Raw genomic sequence first — 12,202 nt, 5'->3', positions numbered from 1 at the left:
TCTGAGAGAGAGAGAAACCGTGTGAGCAGGGGAGGGTCAGAGAGGGAGGGAGATACAGAATCTGAAGAGGCTCCAGGCTCTGAACTAGCTGTCAGCACAGAGCCTGACACGGGACTTGAACCCATGAACCGTGAGATCATGACCTGAGCTGAAGTCAGACGCATAACCAACTGAGCCACCCAGGCTCCCCCATTGCATATTCTTAGTATACTGAGCAAAAATTAGCTGACTGTATCTGCTCAAGTTTATTTCTGGGCTTTCTATTCTATTCTATTGATCTTTATGCCTGTTTGTAAACCATCACTGTTTTGACTGTGATAGCTTTGTATTATTTGAAACTAGGAAGTGTGATGCCTCCAGCTTTGTTCTTTCTCAGGATTACTTTGGCTATTTGGGGTCTTTTTGGTTCCATATAAATCTTAGACTTGATTTTTCTAATTCTGTGCAAAATTCCAATGGAATATTGATAAGGATTGCATTCAACCTGTAGATCACTGTTGGTAGTATGGGCATTTTAACAAAAGTAATTCTTCCAATCCATGAACACAAGACATTTTTCCATGTATTTATGTTTTCCTCAGTTTCTTCCAACAATGTCTTATAGTTTTTGTGTAGTTTTAACCTCCTTGGTTAAATTTATTCTAAGTGTATTGTTTTCAGATAGTTTTCTATTTCTAGTGTATTATGCTTGTGCAACTGTAAATGGGATTCATATATTAATTTATTTTTTAGGTAGTTCATTGTTAGTGTATAGAAGTTCATCTGATTTTTGTATGTTGATTTTTGTATCCTGCACTTTTAGTGAATTTGTTCTTTAGTTCTAACAGTTGTTTGATGGCATCTTCATTGTTTTTTATACATAAGATTGTGTCATCTGCAAACAGAAAATTTTACTTTTCTTTTCTGATTGGGGCATCTTTTATTTGCTTTTCTTGCTTAATTGCTCTGGCTGGTACTTTCAGTATGTAGAATAAAAGTGGCAAGAGGGGGGATCCTTGGCTTGTCCCTGATCTTAAAGGAAAAGTTTCTAAACTTTAACCATTAAATATGATGTTAGTAGTGGTCTTGTGATATATGGCCCTTGATTATGTTATGTTCTTTCTAGACTAAATTTCTTGAGAGCTATTATCATGAAAAGATGTTGGATTGTACCAAATGCTTTTTCTGCATTTATTGAGATGATCATATGATTTTTATTTTTCTTCTATTAATGTGGTAAATTCCATTTGATAGTATTTTGAGATTTTTTTCCCTTTCTATACTAATTAGAGTTATTGACCTATTTTTTTTTTCTTGTGGTGTCCTTAACTGGCTTTGGTATTAGGATAATTCTGCTTTATACAATGGCTTTGGGAGTGTTTCTGCCTATTCAATTTTTTGGAAGAGTTTGAGGAAGATTTGTATTAATTCTTCTTAAAATGTTTGGTAGAATTCACCAGCGAATCCAGTCCCGGATATTTCTTTGTCAATAAGGTTTTGCTCACTGGTTTAATCAGTCTTCATGATTCCATTTGGTAGGTTGTATACTTCTAGGAATTTATCATTTTTTCTGGATTATCCAATATTTTGGCATATAATTATTTGTAGTAGCCTCTTATGACCCTTTGTGTTTCTGTGGTATCAGTTATAATGTCTTCTCTTTCGTTTCTACTTTTATTGAGTCCTCTCTTTCTTCTTAGTCTAAAAGTTTGTTATTTATTTTATCCTTTCAAAAAACCAGCTTTTAGTTTCAGTAATCCTTTCTATTATTTTTTAGTCTCTTATATCTGCTCTGGCCATTGTTATTACCTCCGTTCACCTAACTCTGGCCTAACTCTGGTGGTTTGTTCTTCTTTTTTATAGTTCCTTGAGGTATAATTATAGGTTGTTTATTAGAGATCTCAATTTTTTTCTTCTTTTAAATTTTTTACTGTTTATTTTTGACAGACAGAGAAAGATAGACTGTGTGTGGGGAAGGGGCAGATAGAGAGAGAGACACAGAATCCCAAGCAGACTCCAGGCTCTGAGCCATCAGCACAGAACCCGATGCAGAGCTCAAACTTAGGAACCGCGAAATCACAATCTAAGCCGAAGTCACATGTTTAACCAACTGAGCCACCCAGGCACCCCGAGATCTTTCTTTTTTCTTAATGTAGACATTTATGTCTGTAAACTTCCCTCTTAGAACTGTTTATGCTGCATTTCATAAATTTTGGTATGTTATGTTTCTATTTTCATTTGTTTCAAGATATTTCTTGGTGTCCCTGTTGATTTCTTCTTTGACTCACCGGTTGTTCAAAAATGTGTTGTTTAATTTCCACTTATTATGAATTTTTCTGTTTTCTTCTATTACTGACTTCTAGTTTTATAACATTGTGTTTGGAAAAGGTATGATTTCAGTCTTATTAAATTTGCTAAGAATTGTTTTGTGATCTAACATGATCTGTCTTGGAAAATGTTCTGTGTATACCTGAAAAAAATATGTGTACTGCTAGTATTGGATGGTATGTTCTGTATATGTCTGTTCTATTTTATATAAAGTATAGTTCAAGTCTAGCGTTTCTTTAATATCTGGATGATCTGTCTTTAATATCTAGATGATCTTGTTGAAAGTAGGGTATTGAAGCAATCTGCTGTTATTGAATTGTCTGTTTCTCCCTTCATATATGTTAGTATTTGCTTAATAAATTTAGGTGCTGTTGGCCTTAGGTACACATATATTTATAATTGCTAATATCCTCTCTCCTTTTTTTTTTTTTTGCTAATATCTTGATGAATCAACCTTTTTATTATTATGTAGTGATTTTGTCTCTTTTTATAATTTTTGATTTGTCTACTTTGTCTGATAGAAGTATAGCTTCTCTGCTTTCTGCATTTACCTACCTACCTATGTGTTACTACAAAATATTATTATAAAATTCTAAGTTCCTAGAGGGTAACTAATCTACTTTTTTTTTGGTCAATGTTTATTTATTTTTGAGACAGAGAGTGTGAGAGGGACAGAGAGAGAGGGAGAGAGAGAGAGAATCCCAAGCAGGCTCCATGCTATCAGCTCAGAGCCCCAGGTGGGGCTCAATCTCACAAACTGAGATCATAACCTGAGCTAAAACCAAGAGTTGGACATTTAGCCAACTGAGCCATCCAGGAGCCCCTACATATTTTTCTTTGTTTATTACTGTGCATAATTAGTTGCAGTTATAAGAATGTCTTTAACAATGATGGAAATTATAATGTCATTTTAATAATATTTTCACCTCTTCATGGTTTTATTTCATAGTTAAAGAATATACTTCTACAGATTTCATTTCTAAAAATGAACCAGAGAATTATTCTAAAAAACTTAGAAAATGGGTAGAAAAGGGTCATATATGGGTAGAAAAGGTGCCAGTGGTTAATTGTCGTCCAGACTCTGGTAGAACATGCTAATTTCTTTAGCTGCCTTCTCTCCTAAGCACATGGAGGATGGGGCTAGTTACCATTACTAGATAGAATTTCTTCCAGTTTCTGTGATCTTAAGAAACAGGTTGCTCAGTGAGGCATAGCCCCAGCTCTTTGAATTGGCAATATGAGAAATATTTGCCTTCTAGTGTTACTAGAATTCCCATTAAGACTCCGATAATCAAAATACACTTGCTTGGGAATGAATAGAAAGAAACTTGAAATTTCTAACAAAGAAAGTTAAAGTACTCCTAAAGAATCTGTAATGTTAGGGTTTTAAATGATCTTCTGACCAACTCAGTCTTCTCCAACTCCTCTGTAAATAAGAAAATTTAAGTTCCTGTAAAACTGATTTGTGTTTCTTTTATTTACATCATATTTACTTAGGAAGTGCCCATTTATTTTGACAGATTGAGGGTTTTTTTTTAATGTTTTATTTTATTTTTGAAAGACGCAGAGACAGAGCATGAGTGGAGGAGGGACAGAGAGAAAGAAGACACAGAATCCCAAGCAGGCCCCAGGCTCTGAGCTGTCAGCACAGAGCTCAAACTCATGACCTGAGCCACAGTCAGATGCTCAACTGAGCCACCCAGGCACTCCAACAGATCAAGTTTTAATTTGAAAACAATTGTTTGAGGTCTAGCTGAAGGCATATGGTCTTCCAAGAGTTACCATTCAGTTACTTAGGTTCCACAGGATTAGAAAGTCTCTAAATTTTTTTTCAGGTTAAGAAATCAAGCTGTATTTAAGACAAGAGAACTCATTGCCGCTAAAGAGTTTACTAAAGCCCAAGGACTCAATCTGCATATGAATGGGGAAGACTCTGGACCAAGGTAAACCTGAGTTATGGGTGGGTGAAAGCAAGAACATGTAGGATATAGATACTAAGACACAAACATTAAGCTTATGTTTAGTATGTTTTTACAGCTTTATGTAAGTCCAGTTTTCTGATAATATGAATAAATACGTTCTCATAAAGTTTTTAAAAATATAGAAAAGTATAAAGAATAAAAATCATTCATGATCCTACCATTCAGAGATGATACTTTGAGCCTCTGCCTCTTTCTATCTTTTTTTATAATAATATATTCTGTTTTGAGTAATAGAGATTATATTTATGCAGAATTTTAATTTTTGCTTTTTTCACTGTAACGTATTTTCTGATGTCATAATTTATTTTATGAAAAGTTAATGTTAATTCATTCAACAAATATTTATTGTATGGCAAGTATTGCTCAATATTTATCTATTAGCCTACTATTGAATAATATAAGATTTTGCTGTTATAAATTATTCCTTAAAGAATATTTATAGAATAAGTTTTTATTTTTACCTATGTCTTTGGTATGGATTCCTATAAATGGAACTACAAACTCAAAGTTCATATCAGTACTTTTAAGATTCTTGATTCACATGGCCCAGTTGATTTCCATAAAATTTAAATCAGTTTTCTCCATCAAAGCTATGTTTGAGAATTCTTTTCATGAAATTTGAAGAATTTGGGGCCATTATTTGTTCAAAAAATTTTTTTTTACCTATTCTCTTACTTCATTCCTTCTGTATTTCATTTACAGGTATATTAGATCTTTACTGAAGTCCCTGACTCTCTGCTAACTTTTAGAATCTTTTTTTCCTTTATTCTTCATCGTGGATAATTTCCATTGATCTGTTCTCAAGTTCATCAACTCTTCTGTTATTTCCAATCTGCTGTTAAGCCCATAGAATGATTTTTTTAAATTAGATATTGGATTTTTCAGTTTTAGAATTTCCATTTGTATCTTTGTTAAAACTTCTATTTCTCTGTTGAAATTTCCTATTTTATTCATTACAAACATATTTTTCCTTTAAAATGCTTGTCTCTAACACCTGGATCATCTTGGGGCTTGTCTCCATTGATCAGCTTTAATCTTGAGTATTGGTCATGTTTTCCTTTATACATTTCGCAGTTTTTTTATTGTTTCCTGGTATTGTGAATGACTCTAGAATTCAATTGTATAGTCCTCTATACAATGTTCATTTTTTTGTGTTTAGCAAGCAGTTAACTTGACTGAATTCAAATTCCAAGCTCTATCTCCCTTGTGTAACAGTGAAAATCACTGCTGAGTTTTTTTAACTTTAACTGGGATGGATGCTTGAGTCTGCCTCATTCACTGGTAGTTCAGTGGTCAGCCCGAACTGGCAGGGTTATGACGCAGAATCTGAGGCTTTCACTCTCTCTCGCTGCCCTCTCTGGGATTTTTCCCTTTTCAGGTGCTTTGGTCAGCTCAGATTCTGTCCTCTGGTTCTTTAAGACCAACCTTCAGCTGAAAGCCATTAAAAAAGAAATTGAGAACTCTCAGTGCCTCTGTGCTCCTTATATTAGTTTCAGGTATACAGTATATTGATTCAAAAATTCTGTACAATACTCAGTACTTGTCAAGATAAGCATATTCTTGGAGTGCCTGAGTGGCTCAGTCAGTTAAGCCTCCGACTTCAGCTCAGGTCATGATCTCAAGGTTTGTGGGTTGGGCCCTGCGTCAGGCTCTGTGCTGACAGCTAGCTCAGAGCCTGGAGCCTGTTTCAGATTCTGTGTCTCCCTCTCTCTGCCCCTCCCTTGCTCACACTGTCTCATTCTCTCTCTTTCAGAAATAAATTTTTAAAAAAAATATTTAAAAGAATTTTAAAAAATATAAGCGTACTCTTAATCCCTGTCACCTATTTCACCCATCCTCCCACCTAGCTCCCTTCTGGTAACCCTCTGTTTATTCTCTATACTTCAGAGTCTGTTTGGGAGTTTATTTACTTATTTTTTCTTTTCATTTGTTTTGTTTCTTAAATTCCACATATTAGTGAAATCATATGGTATTTCTTTCTCTGCCTGACTTATTTCCCTCAGCATGATACTCTCTAGATCCATCCATGCTGTTGCAAATGCCAAGATTTTATTCTTTTTTTATGGCCAAGTAATATTCCATTGTGTTTATATACCACATCTCCTTTTCCATTCATCTATAGATGGACACTTGGGTTGCTTCTATATCTTGGCTATTGTAAATAATGCTGCAGTAAACACAGGCGTGCATGTGTCTTTTTGAATAGGTGTTTTTGTTTTCTTTGGGTAAATGCCCAGTAGTAGAATTACTAGATCATATTGTAATTCTATTTTTAATATTTTGAAATATTAAATACTGTTTTCTACAGTGACTGCACCAATTTGCATTCCCACCAATGGTGCATGAGGGTTCCTTTTTCTCCACTTAGCCAATACTTGTTATTTCTTGTGTTTTTAATATTAGCCATTATGACAGGTGTAAGGTGATATCTCATTGTGGTTTTGATTTCCATTTCACTGATGGTTAGTGTTCTTGAACATCATTTTATGTGTCTGTTGGCCATCTGTATGTCTTCTTTTGAAAAATTTCTATTCAGGTTCTCTAGTCCAATTTTTAATCAGATTATTTGTTTTTTTGGTGTTGGGTTCTATAAGTTCTCTATATATTTTGGATAGTGATCCTTTTAATAAGATGATTATATGGTTTTTATTCTTTCTCATATTAATGTGATGTATTATGTTGATTGATTTGTGCATATTGAACCACCTTGCATCCCTGGAATAAATCATACTTGATAATGGTGGATGATTTTTTTTTAAATGTACTGTTGGATTCGGTTTGCTAATATTTTGTTGAGGATTTTTGCATCTAAGTTTATCAGAGATAATGGCCTGTAGTTTTGGGGGTTTGGTTTTGGTTTTTGGTTTTTGGTTTTTGGCTGTCGGTGCGTTGATTTCTTATAGTATCTTTATCTGGTTTTGGTATGGGGGTAATGCTGCCCTCGTAGAACGAACTTGGAAGCTCTCCTTCCCTTCTATTGTTTGGAGAACAATAGGTATTAACTCCTTAAATGTTAGATAGAATTCATCTATGAAGCCATCTAGTCCTGGCGTTTTGTTTTTTGGGAATTTTTTGATTACTGATTCAATTTCATTGCTAGTAATCAGTCTATTAAATTTTTCTGTTTCTTTCTGATTCAGTTTTGAAAGGTTATATGTTTCTAGGAATTTCTTCTAGATTGTCCAATTTGTTGGCACATAATTTTTCATAATATTCTTTTATAATTTTTTATATTTTTGTGGTGTTGGTTTTTACTTCTCTTTCATTTCTGATTTTATTTATTTGAGTCTTAGGTTTTTTTCTTGATAATTCTGACTAAAGGCTTATGAATTTTGTTTAACTTTTCAAAGAACTAGTTCCTGGTTTTATTCATCTGTTCTGTTGTTTCTTTAGCCTCTATTTTATTTTTCTGTTCTAGCTTTACGATTTCCTTCCTCCTACTGGCTTTGGATTTCATTTATTCTGATTTTTTCTGGTTCCAAAGGTGTAAGATTAGGTTGTTTATGTGAGAGTTTTCTTGTTTCTTGAGGTCGATCATAATTGCTACAAAATTCCCTCTTAGCAAAGCTTTAGCTGCATCCCAAAGCCTTTGGACTGTTGTGTTTTCATTTTCATTTGTCTCCATGTAATTTTTGATTTCCTATTGATATCCTGGTTGACCCATTCATTGTTTCGTAGCATGTTATTTTTCCTCCATGTGTTTGTTTTTTTGTTCTTTCCCAGTTTTTTCTTGTGACTGATTTTTAGTTTCATTTTTATTTATGGTCAGAAAAGATGCAATTTGATTTCAATTTTTTTAATTTATTGAGATGTGTTTTTTGGTGTAACATTATCCATTCTGGAGAATGTTCCATTTTCACTTGAAAAAAATGTGAATTCTGCTGTTTTGGGATGCAGTGTTCTAAATATATCTGTTATGTCCATCTGGTCCAATGTGTCATATTCCAGTTTATTTTTAGTTATACTTTGCTAAATTTCAAAAGGAAAACATTTTTTCTCATAAAAAGTAAAACATCCAAGGAAACATCAAGAAAAAAATCAGTCCTCTCTTTTTCCTTACTGTGTTCCCTATCCTGACTATCCCGGTTGAATTAGTGTCAGTTAGCACGCTGATGTGTAGCCTTCTATACCTTTCTTTATGCCTATCTATATCCATGTATCTATATCTATCTATCTACCTACCTATAGATAGATATAGATAGATGTATCCATATCTATATATAACATCAATAAACATTTGAGATAAAACTGAACACATTACTTGTTAATTACTCCTGAAGAGTGCCCGGCTAGCTCAGTTGGTAGAGCATGAGACTCTTAATTACTCCCCAAACACACTCAACAGTACTTAATGGTTACCTATTAGATTTTTAGATATAGAATTGTAGTAAGCAGAATAATTGCCCTCCACAGATGTCTGTGTTTGGAGACGACTCTAATCCCTGGAAACTCTCAGTATGTTATCTAACATGGCAATAGGACTTTGCAGATATGCTCAAGGGAACAGACTTTGAAATGGGGAGATTATCCCGGATTATGTGGGTGTGCCAAGTCTGATCACAAGTCCTAAAAAGTGGAGAATATTTTCTTTCTGGGTCAGAGAGATGGGATGGAAGGAGAAGAGATTCCAAACATAAGAGTAACTTCACCTGGGGGCACCTGGGTTGCTCAGTCAGTTAAGCGTCCGACTTCAGCTCAGGTCATGATCTCACAGTTCATGGGTTAAGCCCTGCGTCCGGCTCTGTGCTGACAGCTAGCTCAGAGCCTGGAGCCTCCTTCAGATTCTGTATCCCTCTCTCTGACCCTCCCCTGCTCACGCTCTCTCTCTCTCTCAGAAATAAATAAAACATTTAAAAACATTTTTTCTAATTTAAAAAAAAGAGTAACTTCACCTGTCATTGCTAGCTTTAAAGATGGAAGAAGGAGGTCACAAGCCAAGGAATGTAGGTAGCTTCTAGAAACATAGGACAGTCCTCAGCTGACAACCAGCAAAGTAATGGGGGCCTCAGTCCTCCAACTGCCAGGAAATTAATTCTGCCAAAAACACAAATGAGCAAGGAAACATTCTCCCCTAGAGCCTCCAGAAAGGAACATAGCCCTACCTATACCTCAGTGTTAGCCCAGTGAGACATGTGTCAGAATCCTGACCTACAGAACTACAGAATAATACCCTTGTGTTGTCAAAGCCACTAAATTTGTGATAATTCATTATAGCAGCAATAGAAAACTAATACAAATACTAACTTGTTTTTTATTAAGGCATAATAGTCTGTGGTTTCTGTATAGACTGCAACTTGTCTAGCACTTTTATTGTTGGACATTCAGGTTTTTTCAAGTTCTTTACTATGCACAAGGTTACAATAAGCAAGGCTATACTTATATTCTTATGTTCTAGTACTTGCATATTTCAAGAATAAACTCCCCAAAATATGTAAGTCCAAGGCTATTTTTACATAAAAGTATTTGGATATAATTTATAGTTCTAAATTATATGAGTCCCTGCCAATTTTCTTTTCTAAAAGATTGTAGCAATTCATACTCCTGCTTGTAATTTATGAAAGTTTGCATCACTGCTGTTCAGGGAAGGGTAGTGAATCCTTTACAAACTAGTGTTCCAGTCTAAGAGATGGATGTACTTTTAAAGTTTAGGTGCATCTGGGCGTGCATGCCCCATATTCCAATTATGACAAAAAATAAGGTAAGACTATACACTGTTTACAAAAAATATGCCCAATATGCCTTTTATAATACCGTAGACCTTTTAAAATGTTAATCTACATTGTACGAGTTTGAATAAACTTTGGCAACTGCCTGGAAAGTCTGACAGCCTTTGGAAAGCCAAGAATTCTTACTCAGTAGTGTTTAAATTATTTAATCTAATGTGAGATTCTGAGAAGTAAAGGTGATGAGTTTAATCTGTCTCTTTGATTCAGTTGGCTATGAAAATAATATTATCTCCTCTAACCCCAGAAAGAGGGAGAGATGAGTCAAGGGAGAGTACGTATAGCTTGAACAGCCTTCCAAGAATTATTTAAACAAAAGCATCTGTTGATTTCAAAAAATATAATCAAAAATTGTTGTGGGAAATGACCTTCTTTCTACCTTGCAGGGTCTTTGATTTTTGCCAGTAGAACTCCCTAGGTAAAATTTAATTTTAAGCTAAATTTTGTTTGTTTGGAAATTTAAATTATCTTAGTATTAAAAATGTGTATTTAAAATATTAAACTTACTCAAGTGAGGCATTAAGAATTTGGAAGTAAAATAAATGAGATAATGAGGAAGTGAAAAACATCTTTTTTATAATTAACAACTCATTTTGAGTTAATTATATACAATTACCAAAATCTAATTGCAATTTATTTTCTATTATCTGTGGGAAGAATCACAGGCAAGGGAGCTTACATTGCTGCCTCTTGCGTAAATGCTATAGAATGAAAATAAATAATATGTGAAACCTTAATGACAAATAAGAGCAAATAGTAGGGTACAGCTGAGCCAAACCATTGGAAGATAATTATCACATGAAAGATGATAATGACTCAAGAAGTCACAAGAACTCTGATTCCTTATAGGTTCTCTGGTTTGATTTTTAGTTACTTTGATGTCTTTTTTGTTGGCTATGCAAAGATGACCCTTATAAACTAACATTGGTTCTATAATTATGTAGATTTCTAAAAATCTGACCATTTTTGTATTTTTACATAATATTGAGCAATAATTTTTTATTAAACATCTATTATTATTTTTAACAAACTGGCATGCTAAGTACTATAGGAAATATACAGAATCCCCCTACCATCAGGTACTTGTAATAGGAGACTAAGACAAATATACTAATATTTATCATCCATTAGATAATATAAGGGGTACAAAAGAAATAGAAAGAGATTAAGAAAAGGTTTTTGGAAGTAGTAATATTTGAAATAAGTTATAAAACATAAGGCAGAATTTTAATAGGTTAGGGGTATCTATGGATGTGTGCATGTGTTTCAGGTGGGTGAAGACTTGGAGAGGGTCTGAGTAAAGGAAGAAAAGCACACAGTACGTGAGGTCTCAGTAGTATGCTTTAGTTTTACCAGAAGAGTAAGGGAAAATGAAACTAAAGATTAAATTTGTAAATTAGGTTAGATTATGAAAGAGATTAAATATCAGGCCAAAGGTTTTGGACCTGTGTGATTCAAACAATAAAAAAGTCAAGAAAAAGAACAGATTTGTGATAAAGATGATTAATTTTAAAGACCATTGGAATGAGGACCAAGAATACCAGGTTTTAGGGGCACCTGGGTGGCTCAGTCACTTAAGCGTCTGACTTCAGCTCAGGTCATGATCTCATGGTTCATGGGTTCGAGCCCTGCATCAGGCCCTGTGCTGACAGCTAGCTCAGAGCCTAGAGCCTGTCTTTGGATTCTGTGACTCCCTCTCTCTGTGACCCTCCCCTGTTCACACTGTCTCTATCTCTCTCTCAAAAATAAAACATTAAGAAAAAAATTTTTTAAAGAAATAAAAGAATACCAGGTTTTAGTCTTTCCAATAATTAACCATGTGACTTTAAAAATAATGCTCTGCTTCTCCATCTCCTTGCCTTTGAATGAGAGAGTTCAACTAGATCTTTACTGGATTTCTTCCATCTATAACATTATTTTCTCTAATTATTGAACAGATTGGATTTCTAAGCTAAGCTTACCAAGTGTATAAGTAGAAATTTACATCTAATTCTCCTAAGAGAAATTGAAGTTAGAGGTTTAGACTTAGGAGTCATCTAGATTGGTGTTGCCCCTGTGGGAATGGTTATTAATTTCTGAGAAAAAGTTCAGAGAAATGTAAACATAACCTTAGAAAATGCCTAGATGTGAGAACCTGAAAAAAAACAAGAGTGGCAATGTGAAAAGTTGTCAAAGAAGCAAGCTGGTGTG

At 34.2% G+C, this 12,202-nt stretch overlaps 1 protein-coding gene across 6 annotated transcripts in view; it reads left to right on the top strand.

Annotated features, from left to right (window-relative positions):
- Window positions 1-12,202, top strand: part of KIAA1328 (KIAA1328 ortholog) — a 332,193-nt gene that overhangs the window by 213,891 nt on the left and 106,100 nt on the right. For 5 of the 6 annotated variants that reach the window (XM_039238958.1, XM_039238962.1, XM_039238961.1 and 2 more), the window contains one exon: window positions 4,143-4,250. The exons of the other annotated variant lie outside the window; for it this stretch is intronic. In XM_039238958.1, the coding sequence (XP_039094889.1) occupies window positions 4,143-4,250 (108 nt within the window). The remainder of the gene's footprint in view (window positions 1-4,142; window positions 4,251-12,202) is intronic. 6 annotated transcript variants of the gene reach the window in all.

This window comes from Hyaena hyaena, unplaced genomic scaffold (genome assembly GCF_003009895.1).
Source record: "Hyaena hyaena isolate Hyena2069 unplaced genomic scaffold, ASM300989v1 scaffold_150, whole genome shotgun sequence".
NCBI classification, from domain to species: domain Eukaryota; kingdom Metazoa; phylum Chordata; class Mammalia; order Carnivora; family Hyaenidae; genus Hyaena; species Hyaena hyaena.
Note: the sequence above shows the minus strand (reverse complement) of the source record. Positions and strands in the feature narration are given on the sequence as shown.